Source organism: Aphelocoma coerulescens, chromosome 2 (assembly GCF_041296385.1).
Source record: "Aphelocoma coerulescens isolate FSJ_1873_10779 chromosome 2, UR_Acoe_1.0, whole genome shotgun sequence".
Taxonomy (NCBI): Eukaryota; Metazoa; Chordata; class Aves; order Passeriformes; family Corvidae; genus Aphelocoma; species Aphelocoma coerulescens.
In genome coordinates, this window is record NC_091015.1 from 156,168,540 (window position 1) to 156,194,435 (window position 25,896).

A 25,896-nucleotide genomic window follows, 5' to 3' on the forward strand; every position below is an offset into this window, starting at 1 on the left:
GCCTACAAATTGCCCTTCCCCTCAGGAAAACCCATCAAAGTATCCATATGCATGCACACATGAAACAAACTTACAGTCCCACCAGGATAAATGCTGTATTAAAATCACAGATGTAACATCATCAGAGCTCTGGTTTAAGAAGGGCAGACGGAAAAGGCACTGCTGACCTAATGCCCATTAAAAAATATCTGTACCTAGTGTCAATGGGCTGCTTTCTTCCTTACCTTCTTTCGTTTTCTTATCATTTCTGTGCTTTCTCTTCAGAAGAAGTTCAGTGCTGCATTAAAGAGATTACAGGTTCTTTTCATCTTACATCTTTTTTCCCCCCAATTTTACTTCTTCCCAGAAAGCTTCAGGGGTCTTTTGGTTTGGTTTTTTTTCTTTCCTTTTTCTTTTCTTTTTTTTTTAATTTTTTTCCCCCTGTTTTAAAGTAATTGATTTATAGCTCTCCTACCTGCTGGGAAAGATTGACCTGCTACTGAGCATCTTCACACAGCCCTTCTTATGAGTCACTTGGGACTGAAAGCAAGCAGAAGGCCAGGTTGAAAGGTGTTTCTTTCCTGATGCTATTTACACCCTAAGGAAATAGTGATGGCATGTGCTGGTTTTGTATAGCTTGATACACGTTGTGTATGTACCTGCATCTTAAAATGGGGTTGTCCAAGGAGGAAATACGTCCTTTTTTTTTCTGCACTGACACCCTCTTGATTTCTCCAAATCTGAATGAAATCTGAGTGCACTTCTGTTTTCACTCTTTCTCTCATACTGTGCTTTTGGTGGGCTTTTGCTGTGCAGTTTTGTTTTCACAAGTTTCAGGATGTGCTTTGTTTCCTCTCAAACATGAGGTGTGGATTCCATCTGGAATCATTTCAGTGGGTCATACAGTTTGTGGTTCTCTTCCTTTGCTGCCCTGGTCTCTCTGTGCCTGTCTCTGGCAGGGAGTATGGGGAGACCAGCAGTGCTGAGACACCATGCAAGAAGTGAATGAGGAAGGATGCCTTTCACCTCACTTCTGTTCAGTGCAGATTTGATGGACCATGGAGGCTATTTTGTTATTCAGCATCTAAACCTTGAAAAGATATTTCAGGGCAGTCTGGACAGGGTTGCTGCTTTTTTTTTTTCCCTCCAGCTCCTGCTGTCTTGATACCAGCACTAAATTGTTTTTCCTTCAAAGGAACAAACTTGACGTGCCAGGATGGTTGTTCTTCATCCTTTCTAAAGAATGAATCAGCCAGTGCTGAATTTCCTCAGACACATCTTCTGCTTTCATGTGTTGGTCTGAAAACACTGACCTCAGCAGCTGGGCTGATTTATTCCACAAAAGGAGGAAAATCTGTCTATTCTTGTTTGAATTCAGTTTTAAAAGAATAAGATCTAGAATTAAAAGCAAACGAGAAAAAAACAGGCCCTTTTAAAATTTTCTTTCTTATACCTAATATGAAGGCTATTTTCTCACTTGCTCATGCAATAGCTAAGGCCAAGTTCCATGGACATTGCCCTTGAAGTCTTTTAGTTAGTGTCACCTTTCATCAGTAGGAAACAGCCAGAGATGCCACATTTGAACCCTGGCAAGCGACAAAAGAGACCAGTGAAGATTTACACACTGGCCCTACTCTGAAGATGAATCAAATCTGGGTTGACCCATCCTGTCTCATTTCTCCTGTCCATTCTTGTCTGGGGGTGGTTTGGATGCAATTAACTGATGTGAATTGCCAGTATTTGGAGAGTAGGGGTTTGAGAGCCGATTTCAGCAGTGGGATCCAGTTTCTCAGCAGTGTTGTGTACAATTGGGCTGTGTTTCATCATATTCACTTTATTAAAATAAGTGTTACAAGAGGCCTGTTCAGTGACTGAGTGAGGATTTTCCATTGCAGGCTCTGCAGCCTTTTCCCACTTCCTGGCTCTCTTTCCTCCTCTTGCAGTACCACACATGGGATGACTTTGCTTTAGAAATTATCTTTTTTTCAAAAGGGCAGCAGAGGCCCGTGGCCTGTGTGAGCAGGATGGGCTTTTAAAGGTTTTCTTGTTTGTTCCCTCTCTCTCCCCTCTGAGTTTTACCCTCTAATTTACTGTTGTGAGTCCACAAGACGTACCAGGGAAACAGAATGCATTGGGTCATGTGTGGCCCAATTCCGCTCCAAGCCCAAAGCAGCCCTTCTCTGCAGGGACTGCCTCTCTGAAGCATTTCTAGAGACCACACAAGTCAGGAACTGTGTGAACGCTTTGTCTGGTTTCTTCTGCCTAAGCTTCCTTCACTTCATGAATGTTTTGGTGAGAGTAGAGAAGACAAAAGGTGTTGGAAGAGAAGCAGATCACTTCCACAAGGCAAAGAAACCATGAAGAGAAGAGCTGCTTTGGGGAGAAAAGACAAAAGTAATTCAATAATTAATTATTTTTTCTTGGGCTCCTCTTTCAGATGAGAAGCATGCAGTAAGTCTTGACCTAGTTCCCTGAGTATCACAGAAATCTTGAGGTAGGAATTGGTTCAGGGAACATTCATGGGCAAGTGTTTCCCTGCCAGAAGGCAGCTGATCTGCTGGAACTGAAGCTCTCCACTTAAGTGTGGAGCTCTCCGCATAAGTGTGTTTTGTCAATGCTTTTGTTGGGAAAGGGGTCTGAAACCCAGGCTAGATATGAGAGGTCCTGGCTGATTAATGGTCCTCTGAGATCTGGTTTCAAGTCTGCCATCTCCAGCCTTATTGATGGCACTTTTGCTTGTCCCCTTCCCCGCTTCTTATTTGGATTTTGGGCTCAGGTGATGTCAAATAATAGCATCAGCTCTTGCTGTGGAACATGGTTTTTCCTAAACTTCAGAAACTGCTGTGTAATTAAGCTTTCACGTAAATCGTCAGGAGAAATAACCCAGGACTGCTTCAGTCTGGGTCTTCACAGTGCTTAAGGCATTCTTGCTGGTGATAAGACAGGAAGGGAGTGCTTCTGAGATGAGGTGGAAGGGAGGAAGTCCTGGGGAGATGGCTTGTGGGTCAGTTTTGGATTGCCAGTAGTTACATGAGAGGTTTGGCTACAGGGCTAGCTTGAGGGCTAGCCAAAGCCAAGGTCATAGCTCCCACGTCTACACCCTCTGGGATATGCTGAATTGCTAAAGTATTCATCAAAGAGCGTGGGCAGGGGGCATGTTTTGAAGGAAAATGTATAGTTGCAGAGACAAGTTTGAAAGCCTAGCTGGTGTCTAGTTGGTCCTAGCAGAACATCAGGGAGCTTGTGGATGCCCTCCCTGCCTGCCCTGCACACTGGTTGGGCTGCCCACAGCAGTGGCAGGTCTGTCCTCCAAAAGGAGATGCCCTCAGTGAGCATCCTGCTGTTACATGTCGAGACCATCTGAGAACATAGCCCAATTGCCTTAATTCCACTCCCTTCTGGTGTGGAGAATGATTCTGGGACTACAAGGATAGTATTTTATGCTGTTTAGGAAACAAAATAGATTGATTGGGCTTACAAAGCAAGCAAACCAACCAACCTGCAAACGACAGAGCAGCTGGTTAGCAGTAGCTACGACACGTTTCAGCAGTGAGGCTGTGGAAGTGCTGCCTTTCCCCAGTGTATTTGGTTCCCAGGGGTGACAGGATTGCCAGGATGGCAACAACAGCCAGAGTTTTCAGCAGGCTCTTTCCCTGCTCTCCTTTGCTGTGCAGCAAAGTCTGCGGAGAAAAGCATGCTTGGTGCTGGTGGGTTGCCATGGAAAGAACTGCCACATCACACAGAGTTCATGGTGGAGTGTCTGGTGGCTGTTTCTTTTTGAGAGGATTTTCACAAACATTTTAAAACCGGGTGACCATCTAAATTAATGCAAGCTGGTCACAGAATCAGTGTCTCTTGAAATTATATCATTAAGGATTTTTTTCGTTTTTTGTTCTTTCCTTTGGAAGGAGTACACATGTGTTTTGGCAAACAAATACTGAATATTAGTGTCCCACTGGATTTTGATGACTGGATGGTTGGAGCCTGTTTTGCAGCTCTGAGGAGAGAGCAGGAAGGAGGAGGGTTTGCTAGAGAGGGTGGGGGTGAGGATAAGCCCTGGGCACGCTACTGCAGGCCTGGTCCTGGCATCCCAGGAACAGGAGGAGAAGAAACCAAGTTTTAAAAAATTCTTTAAAAAAAGATTTAAACAAATAACCTTCAGTGAGAAGCCGTTTTATGGAGCAGTGCTCCTCCTTTTCTGCATTTCTCAAGTATTGCTCAAGCATCATTGTTACAGTTTCTTCATCTGGAGGAGCTATGAAGTAGCCCTAGGGGAAATCCAGGCACCAGGGAGACAGAGAGGCTGATGCCTGCACTGACTCCAGCTCTGAGCCAGAGCTGGGAATAGTGAGTATGCTGGGATTAAAATGTGTGGGAGGAGGCAACTGCCAGGCGTACTTTGTCACACTTAGGTGTTCTGATGGTAAACCCTTCCACTGGTAAGAAATAAATGAATGGGAGGTTTAGCCAGTTCTTCTGTTGTTGTTGTTTTCCTTGGCATTTTATTCCTCAGTACAGTAATAATTTTTCCATGTGAAACATGGTTCCTTTTGTGGTTTGCGATTGTAAGGGGTGTTCCAGGGGTGTTTCGTGCCAAAGCATCCAGGCTGTGGATGGTCCAGATCAAACTCAGTCATGAAAGTAGGAACTGGTTTGATCAGCATCCCTTGATGCTTAAAATGAGAAGTAGAAGAAACAAAACATGTCCTTCTTTGTGGCATGTGCTGGGGAGAAAGTCTCCAAAGGCATGGATTGTGCTAGTCTGATTGTATTTACAACTGTGTCAATTCCTACTATTTTTTTATATGTATCAGGTCTTAAGAAACTTCATTTACTTCCAAAGATCCTTTTCACTCTCCACTGTATATTTCCAGATCCACTGTATTTTTCCAGAAGAATCCCTGGTTCTTTTGAACTAGAGCATTAAATAGTTTGTGAATGATCCAGTAATCATTTCCTCTTTGTATTTCCAGAGTGAAATGAAAATGCAGAGATATTTGCATCCTGCGAAATCCCACTTTATTCCAGCAGCATAGTGTTGGGGTGTCCTCATCCTCTGTCCCCTGCGTCCCATGTTGGCATCCTTTCCTAGAGCTCCAAGGTGCTGGCAGCTCCTGTCCTGGCCTAGGGACCCTCATTTCAAGGGCCTGTTGAGGAAAAGGTGGGACAGGCTGGATTCAGAGCTGCTACATTGAAAAAAAAAAAAAAAAGTTACGTATACGTGCACACACAGCCTGGCAGATCAAACACAGAGAAATGTTGCACAAAGGAATCACATGCTGTTAGGTGAGATCAGATGTGTCTGCCAAGTTTCTGGCCTCTTGAAGACAAGAATATACCTGGAAATTGGAGAGCCTTACATTCAGGTGGTCTTGTAGTATCCAAGTAGGAAAAGTTGTGCAGAGAGATGGAGGGGAGAGCTCTGGCACTTGCTCAGATTCATCCTTGCAGCAAGTCTGGGTCAAGGTCACCAGAATTAAAGGCTCCCAAAAGCAGTGACTGCTCCCCTGTCTCCACTGGCCTGCAGCACTTGATATGGGAAGAAGGATTTCATGTTGGGGAGGGGGACGGTGTTTGGGTTTCTGGGTCACAGTCACTGGGGGAGTGTTTCTAACCCAGCTATGGAAACCCAACTGTGTGACAAGGAGGAAGGATTGCATTGTGTGCTCAACTTCTGGCATGGACAAAGGTCCTTTGTGGCTGTGCCAAATTCTCCCGGCAGCAAAACTGTTACTGTGCACAGAGGGCAGTGGCTCTGCCCTGTGACAAATTGCAGCAGCCACGGGTGCTGCAGGGAGGAAGAGGAAACTCATTTGATCCCGTGATCTCCAGGGGAAAAATGGCGTTTGTGTGCCTGCCTGATAGGTGCCTATGGGGACACTTAAACTGTACATACCCACCTGAAACCTCAGCGTCCTGTGTGGCAAGACAGGCCTTTTCCCCATAAGTAAGCACAGTTTTGAAAGGCTTTCTGACTCTGGGGGTTTTGTTTGGTTTTGGGGGGGTTTTACTTAAAAATTATATTGATAATCAATGATTTTCTTAGGGAAAATAAATATTTGATTGGGAGCATATTTGTTGGACAACTGGAGAAATTAGAATAGTGTCACTCGGTGAATAACTTCAACTCCAAACAGCTTTTGATTTCGCACTTCGTAGGGTGTAGACATCTGGAACATCAGTGATGCTTCAGCTGGCTTCTGGTTTCTGATGGCAGACAGTAGTTGGTGTCTTGGTCTTATATTAGATGCCTTAAATGCTCAGTAAGCTGAGGAAAGTGTTTTGTAATCTGCAGTGAAAGGAAAGCATGCAAACATTTCAAAAGGATCTTGCTGGACTTGCTATTTATTGTCTCATCCTCTACTGTGGAACATGGTAGGTTCTCTGTGACACAGTTTATAGGATTACTCTAAAACAAAGTGTTTTGCATGTGTATGAGGACTGGGTGCTTACTAAGAGAAGGAGAAATAATTAAATACACTTTGAAAACAAAGTACTGAGATAAAACTTGAAGGTAATAAGGGGGAAATTATGTGTAGGGGTGATCTGAGTGGGAATTGCAAGTAATGAAGTACAGCAGATTTAGTAAAACAACTTCAACAAGCACTGGTACAGCATGTGATTAAAATGACAGAAAGCAGTGTAACTAAGCATCTTTTAGATGGTCGCTCTTTTCAGCATTTGTCCTCAGAGATGACGGAGGAACTGACCAAGGAATAATGTGATGCATGCTAGGAATGCTTAGCTTGTATCGCCAACAAGCAGAAAAAAAAAATGTATGCTCTTGACTGAATATGGTGTGGGTCAACTCATCCAGGACCTCCAGAGAGAGAGAAGAGAACAAGTGCATTGATGGTGCCCACAGATGTGTGTGAGATGGGATTGTCACAAGAAGATCTCCCATCACATGGAAACCCTCCCTAAAATACTTCTTTTTTTCCAGAATTATGGCAAAAAGTGGAAAGGGGAAGAATTCTTGAACTGTAGGGTTCAAGCAAAGGAAGACCAGGAGGAATTGGTATGGTTTTTGCTAACGATATGCTGTGCAGCGGTTGCAGAGGACGGTAGCTTTTATTTTGGGTAAGGACAGGGGGAGGTTTAGCAACCTCAGTAGAGAAGCTTCTCTCTTGTATATGTGCGCCTGGCCTAAGGAGTGATTTCTGAGAGAAGGCAGAAGAGTTCAGACCTTTTATATTTAGACTTCCCCTTGGAGAAAGTTGTGGTGGTTTTGTGACTTTGGTGCTTTTTTGCTGGGACCTAATCTATGACTACCAGCTCCTTTCACAGGGGCTGTTAAATGTTTTCCACTTGTGAGCTCGGAGAATAACCTGAATTTACTGGAGATTGGAGCAGTAACCAAAAACCTCGAAGCAGTTTCCAGCCCTGCTGAAGACCTTGGAAAGGCATGATTTTTGCACTGTGCTTCCCTGTTTTGGTGGCAGCAATGTGTAAATTGACTTGGCCACTTAGCAAAGCCTCTGCCATGCTCTCTTCATGCCTTAATTGCCCATTTGAGCAATGGGAATAACAGCAGTGCCCTAACTCAAAAGCCTGCTGTGAGAATAGGTGTCTTAACAGCTGTAAAGACTCCAAATATTGGACCAGTGGGATCCTGTGATCACCACAGGTCATTAACTATCTAAGACAGACTCCTACATCAGGGGAAAGGCCCTAAAAAAGATACATGATTTACATGGTGAGTGGAAGTCATGTCATTGCTGTTAGAAAAGCCTCTAAATGTGGAATGTACATTTTTCATGGTCTGATACCTGGCCACTTTCAAAACAGCGTTTTCTTTAAGCAAGTAGAGCACAACAAAAGATAACGTAAAATGGGATGAGAGTGAGTGAAAATTATTTACACCAAGATATTTGCAGTTCTCCTCTGTTGAACCAAATCTGCTCATCACCAGGAAGCCGAGGAGATCAGAGTGATGCAAAGCACTGCCTATGCAGTTCTTCCAAGCATCTCACTCCTGTTAGCCAGCAGCAGACAACTTTCCAACGTGCTGCTTTTTGTCTCTGTCTTGGCTAGGAGATTGGGGTCTGGCTATAGTAGTGAAAAAATTGTGTTGGGTTTGAAGAAGAAGATGTCTTTTCCTAGCAGTATAAGGGTTCATCTGTATCAGACAGGAGTCTCCTAAATAGAGATCCAGGCTGGGAAACACACATGCATCATCTGCCAGCGCTTTAAGGTCATTCATCTGAGTTTGTCTTGTGAGGGTGGTTCTGGGCACAGGCAGCATGGGTGTCTGCAGCTCTGCTTGTATGGGGTCTGCTTGCACATGGCAAACAGCTCATGGCATTTTGACATGGGGCACCTGAGGTTTGCCTCCTCGGTTCATCAGGTCGCTGAACTGTGTGAGTTCGGCCAACAGCTGATGCTTCATGTGCTTAAAATTGGAGCTGCCCTGAAGTGCCTTGGACACCAGGTTTGTTTGGTATCCCCTGGCTGAGTTTGGAGGTCACTGGGTGTTCAGGTCCTGTGAAAATTCGTGTGGCAGTTTCCAGGCGTGGTCTTGTTTTGAAAAAGATATGTTGAAATTCCTGCTTCTGGAAGTGTTGAGGTGAAACGTTCCCATTTCATTACTGTGCAAGTATTCAGTGTGGTAGGCTGCAAGACACAGCTTTGTACCCCAAACCCAGCTTTTGGGCTTCTTCCTTCAACAGCATCTGGTACTGTAGCTCAGGAGTTTCCATTCAGGAATTAATATTTTTAGTTGTTAGAGTTTATAAGTCAGACCTGATGTTTTAAAAGGCAAAATTACTGTGTACTGAAGCTGTTCCCAGTAGTGCAGAGGTTCAGGCTGTGTAAGCAGTGTCAATCAAGATGACTTGAAGCAACAGCTGTTGAGTTCACCAATGTGTGGTGAGTGGATAGGGAAATGGGGACAGGAGAGAGCAGCAGTGCTTGTGGGCCACAGGTAAAACCATCCTGTGGGGGGGGGACGTCATGCTGCTCTGCTTGTAGCATGTTATCCTCTTGTCTGCACTTCTCATTGGGGAATATGAAGATACCCAGAGAAGCCCTTGGCAGGGAAGAAAGAGGTACAGTGATTCATCAGCTGTATAAATCACAAACCATCTGCATTTTCCGAAAACATTGTGAATGAGTCAAGCAGGGAGCTGTGCAGCTATAGACACCGAGGTTACTAATGTTTTCTGTTAATTACTGATCCCCTTCCTCTCTTGTGAGTTATGTAGATTCTTTCAGTGCTGCAGTTGTGGTGAATGAGGCTGATGGAGATGCTGCTTCCCATATAGGACAGAGTTGGCCAAACCGCCCATAGGTGTTGGTGTACGCCTTGTCTTGTTCAGACATGACATGCTGGTGATAGAAGTTTCTTCTCCTTTGTTTTTCCCTCAAATCTAAGCACTTTTTAGAAGTGGTCACCAAAACAGTCCTGTGGCCTCAGCCTTCTCTCCTTCCCCTCCTTCAGCGCCTCTGGGCGCTTTTTCCCATTTCCGGCTGTGGTATGTGCCATGTATGTGTCAGAGCCAAGACATGCAGGGCTCTAGGGGCTACTTTTTGAGAAGTGAAAGGTTTTGGGGGTTTTTTTTTTGAGAAATTCTGAGCTCATTTCTATCTTGCAGACTTGTAAGAGGGATACCTAGAATGTGCATGTGATTTTTGTTTTCTCCTTTGCAATTGACCTGCAAAAGTGTTTGAGAGCCTTGATAATTCTATTTGGAAAAGTTGACACTTAACTGACTAAAGGCAGGATGCTCTGGTTTCCAGAGCAGAAAAATTTGAGAAGGGATACAAGTAGTGTAAGAAGTACTAAAGCAGGAAAACTTCTGCACTGTTGCTTAAAGTTTTGTAAGCAAAGAAAAGAAATCAAATGTCTGGATTCTGTCACAGCTCTTCTTCTTTCTGCTTTGGAAGAAATTTAATTTAGAGTGTCTCTATAGTAACAATAAATCTGAAGAGAGAAAATATGTAATAATATATAAAATATATAGTTGCATTGGAAATGTGTACAGCTGTTCCTTGTCTAGGTGGCAGTTATGGAATGGCAGATGACATGAAGGAGAAAGGGGACCAGATGTTGCTGTTAAGATATTTGATCTAAACAAACAAGAAATGATTACTAAAATTGTTCTAAGCAAAGAATACTTATTTTAACATACCCACCCTTTCCCAGAAAAAAAAAAAATCGTTCTTTAAAGCATATTTGAAAGGAAGTTAAGCTGAATTCTAACAGGATAAACTATTCTTTTCCTGCATAAAATAGTAGACGGATACATCCAGCATTTAACCCACTAAGCTGAAGGTAGTGTCTACAGATAATTTTTATTTTGTGTCTGTGAGTCTCTTGTCCCCCTACCACATGATGCTGGATAAAAACTAAATATGAAAAATTACTTATATCCAGTGACTTTAATTTAGTCCAATGATGATAACTCAAGGAATTGCACAGACAAGTAATTAAACTAATTAGAATGAATGTTTTTTTAGCATTTCTATTTCTCTCATAAGAAGTCTGTTGGTCTTTATTTCTCTCTTCTGAACATGCAAATACCTACCCTAGGAGTAAACACTAAACACATCACTGATTAAAGGAGATAATTTTGATAGGGCATGTGACTATTATTTTGGAGCTTGCTACCCCTGGAAGCCACCAATGGAGGGTGATGGACAGAGGATCAGCCCCCTCTGTGGGTGTTGAGAACATTTGCTGATGAATCTGACTGTAATCTTGCATGGGTTGTTCGTGCATCATCTTGCTTGGAGGAGGTCAGTTTGTATTCCTCCTTCCCAAAGAAGAGAGCGATGCCTCAGCAGGGCATCCACTATCACCTTCTGGGTTTTGAGTGTGCGCAGCCAAGTGCCACTGGGATTTGGGGTCCTTTTGTGTCCCTGAGAAGGGCACTAGCTAAGTCACATGTTCAGCAGGACATGGATGCATGTGCCTGTGGCAGAAGCACACACTACAAAGTAAAAAAGCTTTTCCCAGACTGCACCAACTTCACAAACCAGTGGAAGCTGCAGCAATCACAGTTACCCACATGTGCCATTTCATGTGCAAGCTGTGGGTTGCCAGCCCTTTTCTTGGAGGAGAAAGCAGTGGTGGGAAGCAAGGAAACCTGGATTTTGTCCCCACCTTGGCACTCCAGTTCTCTCCCTCCTGCCTGTTGTTGCCCCATCTGCTTCGGTGTGTGCCCTCTTGGAGAAGGACCATCTCCTGCCTACACTGAGATTAAGGCCACTGTTTTAGGTGAAATAAGTGACTGTTGCTACAATGTAAGTATTTTTTCAGGGCATGAACCAGTCTGTAAAGTGCAGTTTCTAATCATGAGTAGATTTTTTTCAGAAAGCAAAACTAGTCGGGCCTAATCCAGTTTTTAACAGCTGAATTAAGCCTGCATTTAAAAAAAGTGGGGGAAAAAAGTACAAGGCAGTGATTGCAGATTGGTACTTATAATAGAAAATTCACAGCACGCAATGTTCAACTTCCCCTTTTATGGGAAGGGCTCGGCCTCTTGTGTTCATATCACCATTTTCCCCGCATCTTTGGCTTAGCAGCAGCTTGAATGAGAACATTTTAGTTCAAAAGAACAGCCTGTTAGCAGTGTACTCTGAAATAAGCCTCGATTGCATGGTTCTGCCACACAACCTATTCTGGCGAAGCCTACTAACGGGGTTTTTTTTCCCCCAAAATACCTGTGTTTTTCAGTGTAAGTTTTTCTATCTCTACACAGTGGTCACATCACAGCTGAGCTGTTAATGTTAAGAAGCAGCTTTCATGTAATTAATTTCATTATGCACTGCTCCAGGATTTTCTACAGCTGTTGCTGCCTTTTAAAAACCCTTTCATTCTACCCTCGGCCCACCAATACTTCTGATTTTTGTTTTATCTGTGTGTTTTTACAGAGTCTCTCAGTGACTGTGCTGTAGGGGATGCAGGGCAGAGGTGGGATGTGCGCTGGGTTTGGTTCTGCCCCCGTTCATCTGTTGACATCCAGTTTCACAGGATGTGTTGCCAGGGAAGTCAGGAGTCCTGGAGGCAGTTTGGTTTGCTGATCACCTTTGAAAGGTGTGAGTCTCTGATCCTTAAAAGAAAGAGAAATTATCAATTGCTGCTCCCTGTAGACAAATACTCCTGGTCACGGCATCCTGTAACAGACATCAATGTGGGAATATTTTTATAATTAGAAATGTCTGCACCCACATATGCAAACTGTCAATTTTATATTTTCACGTGCCTGCAAAATTTACTGCTGTAACAATCTGTATACCTCCCCTTTAACTGGGATTTATTCAGCTCACAAAGAACTGTAGAGAAGTATTGGAGCTCTGGGCTGGTCTGACTTAAATGCTGTTTTAAGAGCTCTGCCCTAGTTCACAAAACCTGCCTTTCTGTATGGGTTTTTTTGTTGGTTTGTTTGTTTGTTTTTTTTTTTGTAAATTGTTACAGTCCCAATCTATCATGCAGGAATTATTTGCCCTGGTTTGCTTCCACTTATTTTTCTGTATGTAATTAAGCAATGTTTTAAAGTGTTTTATCACAGAGGAGAGAAACAGCATGTTTTTTGCTGTGCTAGCTGATGTGCTTTTTGATACTACTGTAGCAGCTGCATGCTGAAAACAGTTGTAAGGAAGGAAAAACATCACCCTAGGCATGTTCCTTTTTTTTGCACCGTGAAATGTGTATCTCCCCTCTCATCCTTGTGTTTGTAGGAGAAAATTGTCACCACGACTTTAATGAATGTGAGTTCAGCATCTCTGATTGGGAGCAGGATGACAGCTCTGTTTTGTGCTGCCTGTGTTTGCATTGCTGCAGCCTTCATGGACAACGAGTAGATGGTCATGGGGGCTTATGATGCTGTTGAGTAGTATCAGTTAGTTTCTGCTCTGCTCTGAACTCTCTGAGCATGACTTTTAGGCAGCCACGGAATTTGTAGTCAAGTGTTAAAATCCGGGATGCTCAGAGGGAGACAGCATTTGGGTCCTAGGGAAGTCAGGGACCCGCAGGCTTGGAAGGTTATGAGAGGAGATGGTTGAAGATATCCAGGAATGAACAGAGGTACTGCGGTCCATCATGGTGTGGTCAGTCACACACCCTGGAAGGGGTGGCAAATTCTTCAGCTCCTGAAAAAGGGTGTCCCTGCTTTAAAAGCAACCTGCAGTGTTTGCAAGGCGGTGAGCAGCAGAGCCTGGCTGATGTCCAAGGGCAGAGCATGGCATCTGTGTTGAGGTTTGCTGAGATCCAGTTACTGTGAGATAAAGTGGGATGTTCTTCCAAAAGAACCCAGGGAGTGAACAATTGGTGCCCAACAAGTCCTTTCTAGTGAGCTCTGTGCTGTGTACCTCCTCTTGTTACTTCTGCTGCGGCGCCAAGCTGGGGAAGGGGCGTGGGAAAGCTGTAAGGAGGAGTTTGTACCTTTGTGATATTAAATGTCATGTTCAGACAAGGGGGGTGTGGGTGTTAAGTTACAAGAGTGTAATTTGCTGGTGCTTGTCCTGCATAGCAGAGAGGATGCTGTTTGTGGAGACTGAGCTCCTAAGCAGTAAAGCAATAAAATATTTCCACCCTCTTCAAACATCGGCCCTTGCAAATGAGCACTGCTATATTTCTGTGCTTGTTTGCAGATATCTTCATGCTGGTGGTTTTCCCACTGTTCATTTTCAAATGAGGCCAGGTGCTGGGAACTCTCTGCCAGCACAGGGTAGAGCAAACAAGGCAGCAAGATGAAAAAATAAAGGAAGATTTTATTGGCAAATTACACAAGTGTCCCTAAAGTGTTTGGGTTTTTTCTGTTTGTTTGTTTCTAAAAGCAAGGTTTATCTGTGAAAAGTAAAGATCCATTTGCACTGCCTGGGGGGTTCAAACTCTTTCAGCCTCTGTTTACTCCAGCCCTTGGCTGAAAGCAAGATGCAGCACAAAGCGATGATATTTCTGATGCGCTTTTTCCTTTCTGCTGAAAGTAAGGTTTTCTGTGCTTTTTAATTAGACATACCTTCAAATTTGGTTGTCTTTAGACAGCCTTTTCCAGACTCAGTCATGTTTTGGGGTATGAGGAAAAACAGGCAGCATCTTGCCCTGTCTCCCCCCTGCCCTACCACTTCCCCAGCCACAGCTCACAGGGCTTGTGCAACTGAGCTGTGTCCCAGGTGCCATGGAAAATTCCTGTTCTGCCACCAACTTGGAGGAGCCTGTGGGAATAACACTGGAGAAAAGGAGTTCAGTTTCTACCCCAATATTTGCCTTTTGTTGTGGGGGAAGTAGGGCATAAAATTAGCTATGTGCACAAGGTAAAGATAGGAGAGAGTGAAAAGATTTCAGTATTCAGCAAGAGAAACCTTTTGAATTTGTTTTTACCATTCCTTAGCTTGAACTGTACAGTCACTTTATGCTGATGGAAGGTGGCATTGCTACACAGGCAAGCGTTTTCCAGTGCCAGCCAGGCCTAAAAACATGGTTTATTTTCCCTGTGTGAGTCTCTGCAGTTTTCCCACTCTGGGGCCAGACGATCAGGTAGGAAATCTGGCATTTCCTCAGTCATGCACAGAGTTGCCATTAAGATCCCACTTCATTCTCTTTTCAGATGTTCTGTTGCCATTTTAACATTGATCAGAGGACTGTGACTGGATTCTTTCATTATTTAAACAAATTTTAGAAATTAAATGAAGACAGGTTAGGGCCTCACTCTTAAGTGCTGTGATGCACTTTTGGGGAGATAAGTTTAAAAGAAGGCATTGCTTCTGACCTGTGTGGTCCTGTCCTGGATGTCTTTGCTGAAGCAAAGCAAATCGAAAGTTTTTGTTCCTGCACACAGGTTCTCTGTGGTTTGGTTTAGACCTCATTCACAATGACAGATTCTGCTTGGAGCCAAGCACTTTTGTTTTTCACCTGGTTGCCTTTTGCTGCTTTGTGCATTTTCTCATTTAAAAAGAAAATTCAAAAAATGAGATTTTTTTTTCTTTCAACCCCCTGCAGTGTGGGGAGACAAGCAAGAGATGTGGCATGTGAGCTGGAGGGATGAGGACTGTCTTCCCTCTCCATGCACAGTGAGTACGCAGTGAGCTCACAAAGAAGCTGCTGACTGCACCCCTGCACCCCACTCCTGTGGGTACTCCACAGTGGCAGCAGCCAAAAAAAGGTCATTTGTCCAGGGTCCTGTCCATAATAAAATATAAAGTGAACGGGGCCAGCTTTAGGGATAGAAGTTGACCTGACTGTGGTGCAGCCCCACAGTGAATATCAGATGTGAATTTTGCCCCTTGAAGGAGTGCATGTCCTGTGGACAGGGCTCAGGTGATAAAGTGTAGCTCAGGTTCCCATCAGGATGTGCTGCTGGTTGCTAAAAGCCATTGCATTGCAGGAGCTGAAGTGGCATCATTTATCAGTTTTGTCAGGAGCAACACCACGTATTTAAAGCTGTCTGCTGGGGCTTTGATGTTCTGGCAAGTGGCTCATGTTTGAAAGCTGTGAGATGCTCTTGATGCTTCCTCTAATGTTCTGGGCTAGGCTGTGGCAGTCCTTGCAACTGTACATGGTGCACCTCCCAAGGATGTGTCTGGGGGGGGTCCCATCCTCCTTTGGAACTTTCTATTGCTTTATCCCAAATTACATCCTTATTAAGGTCCTATAGCCTGGAGGTCCCAATAAACTCTACTTGCTCAGGCAAATGTTGAGCTTTTCCTCCTCCCCATCTTTCAGAGTGTGGCTTGAAGGGACAAAGATAGTCTGTAGCTAGTTATGAGTGCCCCAAACTGTGCATCTTAGACTAAAAGTCATTTGTTTCATGTATTGAAAAAGAAATATTTGACTTCAGCTTGATTTCTGTGGTGCCTTGTGATTCTCATGTGGCAGAAAAAAAAAACTACTCAAAGTGTAGGGTTAGAAAACTAGCAATTAGACATGCAGAAAAACATTCTGTGGAAAAGAAGAAGGAAGAGAAGCAACAATCTGTACAATTTTTTAGAAAAACTGTAGCAGAAAGAATTTTTCATCTTTCCACACACTTAGATATGTTTTGAAGGGACCTTGGCCCTTCCTTTTTACTGGAGCATTCTTGTTTGAGGTCAGTCCTCTTGTCTTCATAAGAGTTGGGAGCTTGGTGCAACAGAGAGCTTGCTGAGCTTCCAGAGACTGGGGAATTCAAAACATTTAGTCTTTTAAGAAACCTTTGATTGATTCAAAGCTGTAGCCTAGGTGTTTCTCCTTCTCCACTCTTTCTCTTCCATCACACTCCTTTATGTTCCTAGCTTTTTCTTCCTGTGGAGGAGGGGGGAAATTCAGTGAAATACAAATAAGCCTTCCTCTGTCTTTGATGTCCTTTGAATTTTCTTCCTTTTGCTGATGTTGCCAAATGAATTTTGCAGGAGGTCATACATTAAAACAGGAGCAGACTATTAGGTGCAGCTGTGGCCTGGGAGGGAGAGCAAGACTCAGAGGAGCATCCCAGGAGCCATGAGTCCACCCTCATCTTCATCACCCCGGCCCAGGGCACTGCCTTGCACCTCCCTTCCCTCATATAAGAAAGTCAGTATCATAAATGTTTTGGGAATATGCAGGGAAGAGTGAGATGACCTGATGACCTGGTCACCTTCACCCTGTTTCCAGCACTAGCTAGGCTAACAGAGCTCATTCTGCCCCCTTCTCTCATCTTTTGGCCTGTTTCAGCCAAATTTGGTATAAGGGAAGAAGCTTCAAAGATAATTCATTTTCTGCAAGCACAGTTAAAAACCAGTGATCAGGAAGATGGGAGTTGGGACAGCTGTGTGTTTGTCTCTAGCCTCTGATCCCATCTGCAGTGGGACGCAGCAAGTCACAGATCACAGCCAAAATATCTGTGGAAGGACGATTGTGAGGGGAAGTACAAGGGGAATTTTGAAGGAATATGTGGAAATGATAGAGAACATTCAGTGTGATCCATTTTAATGGTCAGTCAGCACAAATCTACAGAAAACCAGGCATCATGGTTTTTACTGTTCTTCTGCTTGTTTATCATTAAAAGGCAGAAGGGAAAAGAAGGAAACAGAAAAGTAAATGTTGGCTCAGAGGCAAATGCTTTGGGGATTGGTGGTGACAGTGTTGGTGGTCCCAGGTTAGGGGAAGATAGCACTGGGTCATCCTGACTGAGGCAGAGCCATAAGCCTGTGGGCAGCCCCATCCCTGTTTCACAGAGCTCAGCAAATATGCTCCATTTCCCAGGGAAGCTCGTGGAGTTTAAACGCACCCTTGAAAGTCAGCCAGATTCTCTGATGCTTTACCAAGTGTGCAGGAGCATGCCTGGGCTGTGTCAGGGCTGGGAGGAGCAGGGGTGGCAGTGGCTGTGAACACAAACCACCGTGCAGTTATGCAGAGGCATCTGCACTGTAACAAATAGTGTCTGCATGGCATCTTCTCCATGGTGTGTTTGGTGTTTCACAGCTTGAGTCTCACAAGAGCCTTATCCATGAAGGTGCTGTGTGGAGAATTCACGCATGAAGTGTTTCGTGTATGGGGAATTGCTTCATGCTGGGTTTTGAATGCATAGAGCTGGAAGCTGCCATCCCTGCTCTTATCCCCAGCTGGAGCTGCTTCCTCTGGCAGTATATCATTTTGAGTTTCCATATGTACAGGAATGGTGTGATCTGTGACAGGCAGAGCAGCAGCACTGTGCTCTGGAGACCTGCAGAGTATTCCTCAGCTGCAAACAGAACCAAGAAGCTGGCAGCTGCTTTCACAGTTTCTCTCATGCCAAGGCTCAAGCAAGAGGAGCAGATACAGGGACAGCACTCAGATGGTTGTAAAGTGTCTGCTGATGTTGGATGTGTCCAGATGTGACTGCGGTGGGATTTTATTTTGTTAGATCTTCATGTCTTCAGTTCTGGATGCAGTTTATCATTTACAATCTTCACAATAAGCAAATGTGCATTTGGAAAGGATCGTTAAAGACCATCCAGTCTGTCCTGCCTGTAGTGGGTAGGGGCATCTTCTACTGGATCTCTAATTCAGATTCTCCATTTAGAACACTTCTGCCGAATTCAGTGCAGGCCTGACCCACTCTGTGAATCTCCACTTTCTGTCCTGCTCCAGTTTGTAAACACCAGTACCTCTCTCAATCAATTCCAAGAACTTCTTGACTGTTAAATCTGAGTTTTCTGCCAAGACTGTAGAAGTATTATGAAACCAGAGACTTTCAGATCAGGAAGAATAGCAAATTGGAATCAACGATTAATAAAAAAAAAAAGCATCCTGTCAAATAGGGAAGTGACCTTTTTTATCTTTTTTTGATTAATGAAACTTTTTTGACAACTGAACTCCACTTTTTCCCTCTACCCAGTCCTGATGAGTGCAGGTAGATCATAGAAAAACTGGTGTAATTTTTCTTCGTGCTTGTTCTGACTGATGTTTGCCTCAGATCCTTCAAAAAATGCGTTTTACAGAATTCTTGAATTTGGGAACTTTCAAAACTGCTTCAACATAAAAATTGAGTTTTAGAATGTTTTGATTTGGCTTTTTTTAGTTCTGTAGGGAGTGACATGCTCAAGTTGGGACTTAATTAGAACATCAGTGGGGTCACAGAAAGGGACCCTGTTTAAAAGGTATCTGAGGGCTTCTGTGACCTTTGGTAGCTATTTCTGTCAATGTTGAGTGAAAAGTGGTATTTTAAGGAAACTTCTCTTCTGGAAAAGACTTGATAGACTTCACAAATCTGCTGTAGTCTCCTGCAGCAGTTGCTTTGAGCCCACCTTTTCTCAAAATACAGACCTCTGGAAGTGTTGATTTGCATTAAATCTTTCTGCCATTACTTTTACAACCAAGGCAGACCCTATAGTTTTATTTAGAAGTCACCCATCATTAGTAACCACAATCATTTAGTAGACATATTTACAAGGTAAGTGACAGTGGGAAGTAATTAAGTTCAATATAAATCACACTCAATTTCAAATCTGCAGGCTTCAAAATAGTAATTAATAGAATTGCAGCTTCTATAAAAAGATGCAGTATTTATAGCAGTGTCGTCTTCTTTTCCCAGCTAAACACATTGAGTCTAGTGGAGATTAAAATCCCCTGTCCATTCATCTTATTTGTTCTAAAGTGATTTTCTTCTTGTGGCACACTTTATTGCAAATTACCCACTGCTTTTATTCTTTGTGGGGTGATTTTTGACTTTTAAAATGATGACAGGGAGGAGGAAGAGTTTGGCAATATCCAGAATATGCACATGCCTTGCAAACGCACATGCCCTGAGCTGTGGCTTTCTGCTAAATTTATGTTTTATAGATCAGTGCCTAACAACATGTGCTTTGTTTCACAGGTGTCATGCAGCTGACAGGTCTAGTGGTGGAGCTGATGGTCACAGCCAGGGCAGAAATTCATTAAACAAAACAGAGTCAAATAATCAGGGAAGTTTGGAGCTGTTTGCAAGATCTACTGAGTTGGTTGCTCACCCTGTCAAAAGAAGCGACCATCTGGGACAACGGCACAGTGCCAGCAGGTGCCATGGCTAGCAAAAGAAAGTCCACAACTCCCTGTATGGTGCGAACTTCTGAAGTCATGGAGCAGGAAGGTGCCGAGGGCATAGAGACTCCTAAAGACAAGGGGACTGGTGCATCGCAGCAGGACTCCAAAAAAAGTTGGCCTTCAGAAAACTCAGTCAAAGACTGTGAAGTGGTTGAGGCAAAGCCCCCAGCTGAAAATCAGTCTAAGAAACCCCAAGGTGGTTATGAGTGTAAGTATTGCCCTTACTCAACACAAAACTTAAATGAATTTACAGAGCACGTTGACACCCAGCATCCAAATGTCATTCTCAACCCCCTGTATGTCTGTGCTGAATGCAACTTCACAACCAAAAAATATGATTCTTTATCTGACCACAACACAAAATACCACCCGGGAGAGACTAACTTTAAACTGAAATTAATTAAACGCAATAATCAGACTGTTTTAGAGCAGTCCATTGAGACCACCACTAATGATGTCACTGTCACAAGCAGTGGGCTAGAAAATGCAGAGTGTGACGATTCACTACATGGGGGAATTAGTGCGAATAAAGTGCCAGTGATGAAACTGGGAAAACCTAAAGGGGAGACCAAGAAGGGATCCAAAAAGCCAGAAGAGGGAGTTACAGAAAACCACGTGGATGGTGCTCTCCCCCGCATCATAACTGAAGCCACTGAAGCTATTGCCTGTATAAATGGAGACCTTCTCCAGGATGTGTTAGCCCATGTTATGCCCTCTGTACAGCTGCCACCAAATATCAACCTTGTCCCCAAGGTCCCGGTCCCTCTGAACAGTACCAAATACAACTCTGCACTGGACACTAACGCAACCATGATCAACTCCTTTAATAAGTTTCCTTATCCAACACAAGCAGAGTTGTCGTGGTTGACAGCAGCATCAAAACATCCAGAAGAACAAATCCGAATCTGGTTTGCTACGCAACGTTTGAAGCACGGTATAAGTTGGTCTCCTGAAGAAGTGGAGGAAGCAAGAAAGAAGATGTTCAATGGTACTATCCAGGCAGTTCCCCAGACCATCACCGTCCTGCCAGCTCCTTTGGCAACTGCAAAAATGCCACAGCCTATCATCCAGACAGCTTTGCCTTGTCAGATACTGGGCCAGACTGGCCTGGTTTTGACTCCTGTGTCAAATGGTTCAACTGTTTCCTGTTCACCAATTACACTTGCTGTTGCCCCAAACCAGGGGCAGAAGAGGACAATACAGACCTTATCAAGTGCCCCAGAGGCTAAGCGTCCTCACATAGTTCAGGTGCCTGAGATTCCTGCCAAGTTGACTGCTGTTCCCATGACACCAGCCAGTGAGCGGAAGAAGACCAAGGAGCAGATAGCGGAGCTGAAGGCCAGTTTCATGGCAAGCCAGTTTCCTGATGATGCAGAAGTCTACCGGCTTATAGAGGCAACAGGTCTTTCCAGGAGTGAGATCAAGAAGTGGTTCAGTGACCACAGGTACAGAAGTCAGAGGGGCATTGTGCAAATTCCTGGTGATGCTTTAGGGAAAGATCAAATAGCACCTTCAGCTGGTCGACATGGCCGGTCATTTCACCCATACACAGATTTTACTCCCCAGAGATTCAAGGAGAAAACTCAAGAGCAGCTTAGGGCCCTTGAGGAGAGTTTCTTGAGATGCTCTTTTCCTACCCAAGGAGAATTGGATAGGCTGCGAATGGAGACTAAGCTGAGTCGGAGGGAGATAGATTCATGGTTCTCTGAGCGGAGAAAGATAAGGGACAGCATGGAGCAAGCTGTCTTGGACTCAATGGGATCATACAGAAAAAGTAAGGATCAAGGAACTCCCAATGGTGCAATAAGCCAGGCAGAACTTCTGAGTAGCTCTCAGCTCCCTGGTGCTTTATCTGGGTCCTCCACCACATTGAAGAAAACACAAGAGCAAATTCATCTACTGAAAAGCACATTTGCAAGGACCCAGTGGCCATCACCCCAGGAGTATGACCAGTTGGCATCTCAGACTGGGCTCACGAGAACTGAAATAGTTCGCTGGTTCAAGGAAAACCGGTCTTCACTAAGAACAGGGTCACTTAAATGGATTGACCAGTACCAGCAGCAGTATGCTGGTGATGGTCATAACAAGCAAAGCCAGAAAAAGAGCTCAAAACATGCTGAGAGTCCAAAGAATGGTAATGAGGTGTCTCGGCAGCATTACCAGGAGCATAAAAAACTGAATGAAGAGAATGGGGGGAAACCAGTGGTGAGAGCAAAAAGAGACTGCGAACCACTGAAAGACTCTTTGTTAGGGAATCAAGCAGAGGGCGTGGACAGGCTGGAGTGCAACAGCCACGATGGCCACGGCAGCGAGGAGAACGAGGAGCCGGCGGAGGTCAACTGGGTGGAGGTGACGGTGGGCGAGGATGACGCTGCCTCGGACTGTACGGACAGCTGGAGCCAAACGGCCCCCGAGGGCCACACAGAGCTGGCAGACTTGGACTCTGAAAGTATATCTGGAGACAATTCCCACGTATAGACAGGTAATGCTGATGGTGCCCTGTTTCTCTGAGCCTGCCTTTGTCTGGGTGTACTTCCAGCATTCTGTAGCCCCTCTTCAGTGTAAATCCCTGGAGCCCATCCCTGCCGGATGCTCGTGCCTGCTGGATGCCTGAACAAAAGGGAGACCCATCATGCTTGTAAATTAAAGCCAGCTGCATGGTAGGGGAGGGGTTAGTGCCATTTGCCTTGTTTCTTGTCTCCTTGTGGGTCGAGTCCTGGATAAGGGAGGTTTTTCTGATTTTTTTTTTTTGGCAGTAAGCGATTAAACCTTAAAACTTTCTGCCTTTAAACAACATATGTAACCTCTGCAGCACTTTATATAAAACGTGCTAGCTGAGCCACACGAAGAAATAGTAAGTAACACTAGTTGCTAATATCCCCCTTGCCTGAGACATCACTGAATAGGGGCTGCACCTGTTTTTGCATCTCAGGTCCTTCCTTTGCAGCATTCTGCGATGTTCAAAACAAAAGCTCACTGGGGGAAGGGCCTAGGACACAGATGTTTCTTTATGCAAAAACAAGCGAAAAAACAAAAGTGGGTACTGAAATGCCTCATGCAAATGTGCTTTCTTCCTCTTGCAGGTGAGAACTGTCTCCAGTCTTGCTTTGTTCTGCTTGCTCACAGTAGAGGCTTAGGAAGTGCCCCAGACTAAGCTGTGTGGGTGTTTAGCAGCTCTTCTTCACAGAATATTGAATTTAAAAGCAAGCTGCAGGGTCTGGCTTTATGGGGGCTTTGTATGATCTTTCCCAACGTGAAAGGACTTGTTATTTGGAGATCTAAAACCTGTTTCTGATCACAGTTGCACAGGTGTAAATCTGGAGCAAGCACTGTCAGCATTTCTTGCATGTTGAATTGAGTTCACTGGAGCCTGTAACATTTTTCAGTATAACTGAATCTGTTTCTCCTAAACCAGAGGTTCCTTAAGCCAGAACTTTAGAGCTTATCCTATAGAAAGATCAGCATCCTGCATTAAAAATCATAGTGAGAGAACACCTGTTTGAGAATATTGGTAGTTTTCTGACATCTATTAAGTAAAATACACTTTAGCATTTCTTTAAGAAATAAAAAAAAAAAAGAATTAAAAAAGCCAGGACTGATAGAAGTGCCTCCACACTTGTATTTAAGATTTCTGCTTTTACAGCTACCAGTACTTGGATTGAACTACCTGTTGGACAGATGCAGTTTTTGGTATCAAGCCCTGCTGGCTAGCACTCCACTTTCTCCATGTGCAGTACTTGTCCAGAAGTCTCCTGCACATTTTCTCTGATTTGAAAAAAAAAAAATTCTGAAATGACATTATTTTTGACTCTGAATTGTCAGCTACGCTTGAGAAACGTTATGACAGTATGTAACAAAATATCTTAAAGATTCAGTCTGCAGTGCAAACCACTGTCCTGCACTATTCTTGAAAAAGTTGGTAATTAGGGATATGAGGAACAGGTGTTACCTGTGTGTCAAAGGCAGGGATTAAAGGAAGAAGGATGTGGGAACATCAGCCAGAGGCACGCTGGGGTGCCACTGTTGTGCAGCCACATAAGAAGGGAGAGCCAGGATCTGATCTGCCTTTTAAAGTCAAATGTGTGATGAATAAATGCATTGTGGGATTTTTTTTTTCTCAGGGTTGTTATTCCAGATCATTTCCCCCTTCCAGCTACAAATACTGATTCTGAGGAGAGGGAGCAGACCAGGGGCTCGGAGGGGGAATGGGGAGGAAGGCAGGAGTGGGGGGAGTTGCCTGAAACCACTGTTTCTTACAAGCCTCTTCCACTATGAAACCAAGCTCTGCAACAGCTCCCTTCCAGCAGCACAGGTTTGGTGCCTGCATTTTTGTGCTTGTGAGCAGTGTCAGGTATGTTGGAGTGAACCTCCTGCCTTTGTGCCCTGGTACAGATGTTGACCATAAAGCTCCAGGGCTCTGGAGGTGCTCAAGTGTTATTAGAGAGGAATTTTTATAAGAACTTTGATCTCAGTTAAACTGTTGCTGAGTGATCCTTTTGATGAAGAGCTTTCTGGTGGCTGTGTGTAAAATATACCTGCTGAGAAGAGGTGCACTGGAGCAGGACTTCCGCTGCAAAGAGCATGCAGTAAGACTGGAGGGCCATTTTGTCCTCTGCTCTTCGCCAGTTTCTCGGTGTGCTGGTCTGGGGACTTGACAAAAGTCTTTCTAATTTTCCTTTATTCTGCCTGTGAGTCTCAGCCTAGAAATGTAGGTGCCCGCTCTCTGGTGCACACATGGAAGCGTTGTCACAGTTGTTGTGACACAGAATTTGGAAGCTTTACATTCTGCACTGATGGGTCTCATGGAAAAATCTCAGGTACTTTTTCTAAGCTTTCATTGTGCAGCCAATCTTAGAAATTTTCAGCTAAAACTTTGGTGTTAAATTAGCAAGGTGTTATCCTGAGTGACATCCAGGGTATGACTCAAAAGCAGAGACTGCATGACGTGACAGAGAGCTTGTTTCTGCCTGTTGTCATAAAAGCGTGATTTTTCCTAGCGTGCTCCTCAGGTACCACATATAAGAGGTCGACTGAACAGCTGACAAGGGGACTCCTCTTGGCTCTCACACAGCCACACTTACTGTGTGAGTCTTTCACTGCTGAACCCTACATCAGGCAGAAGTGTGCTCCTTTCATATTGATGGTGTTGCTGTTTTACCAGCTTGATCTATGTAGTCTAAAATGAATGTTTGTTGGTGATTGATCTCCATGCTCCTCTTGACTGAAATCATGTGCAGCTTCTGTAAAACCTCAGGTCTTCCAGACCATCTCGGGCACTCTCTTCTCCTATATGTATCTTTAGGAGATTTTTGAACTCTTAGAGAGCATTTGCGTTATAGCCTAAGCAGACCTTATGCCTTAAAAAACTGAGTTTTTCCAAAACTGATCCATGTTTGGCAGATTCTTCTGCTGCTGCAGCAAGAGGGAATTTCACAAGGGACTGGGCCTCTGTGAGAGCAGGATTCATGCCAGGCTCTGCAGTGCCATCCCAGGACTAAGAGGCTCTGTATGTCTAAGTCTGTATCTGAAGCTTTTGGCAAAATTGGATTTATTCCATGGAGCAGGTCAGGTTTCTTGAACAGTGAGGCTGGGAGACCTGTCCCCATAGGGTACTGCAGCCTTCCAGATGTTGAGTGCCTGCTGTAGGGTGCATTAAAGCCATCTCTGAAAGTGTTCCAGAGACTGTCATGAAGCCTTGTGTCCCTTTTGTAGTGAGGCCCCACTGCTCTGTCAGGACAGTGCTTTAGCTCCCTTTCCATCAATAGGGAGATTCCTGCCTTCTTGCAGCACAGGTCAAAATTAGGTCTGTTGTCCTTCTTTGTGCAAACTTGACAAACAGAAACTGGTTCTGAATTAAATACATCAAACTACAGCTCAGACAGGAGAGCAGGACCAGAGTGTGCCAGTGGTTGGCAGCTACTGCTGGCTTGCTTCAGTGTTGTCTCCCTGTGGGGTTTTCCCAAGATCAGAATTTTTGTTTTTTCTCAGAATGATATTTTTTTCCCCCATCACCACCTTTCCACAGTAAGCTTTTTTTAGAGTTATTTCCTGACCTCCTTTTTTAAGCATGAACCCTGTAAGATGTAGGCACCAAAGTCTGTGGCTCATGGTGGGAACGAGGTAGCTGAACACCCTGTCGCTGGATGGCTGTGACCACTGCTCTGTGGAGATTTGCCAAAGTAAAACCATGCGTGAAAGTTGCAGAGTAGGAGAAAAAAAAAAGCCTGAAGGCAGTCATCCCTTGCATCTGCTGAATGCATGATACTGAGCATCAGAAATAGTCTGGGTCCTCTTGGCATCTCCAGCTCCTTCTGCACTGCTGCGGGAGCTGAGATCACTTGTTTGCCCGTGGCCCAGTGCAGTTCTCAGTGTCCAAAACCACTAAAAGTGAACAGCACTGGGGTTTCTCACTTTCTGCCCAAGTTCTCACTTTTCTTGAGGTTTAGGGTTTCATTTAA

General features: G+C 44.3%; 1 protein-coding gene across 10 annotated transcripts in view; it reads left to right on the top strand.

Moving 5' to 3' along the window:
• ZHX2 (zinc fingers and homeoboxes 2) overlaps positions 1–25,896 on the top strand; it is a 75,486-nt gene that overhangs the window by 47,152 nt on the left and 2,438 nt on the right. For 5 of the 10 annotated variants that reach the window (XM_069005413.1, XM_069005409.1, XM_069005412.1 and 2 more), the window contains one exon: positions 19,233–21,920. In XM_069005413.1, coding sequence (XP_068861514.1) covers positions 19,418–21,916 — 2,499 coding nt within the window. In that variant the 5' untranslated portion in view covers positions 19,233–19,417 and the 3' untranslated portion in view covers positions 21,917–21,920. Of the gene's footprint in view, positions 1–5,884; positions 5,927–14,920; positions 14,992–19,232; positions 21,921–25,896 lie in introns of those variants that run through there. The other 5 variants (XM_069005407.1, XM_069005406.1, XM_069005405.1 and 2 more) reach the window with 2 other exon arrangements.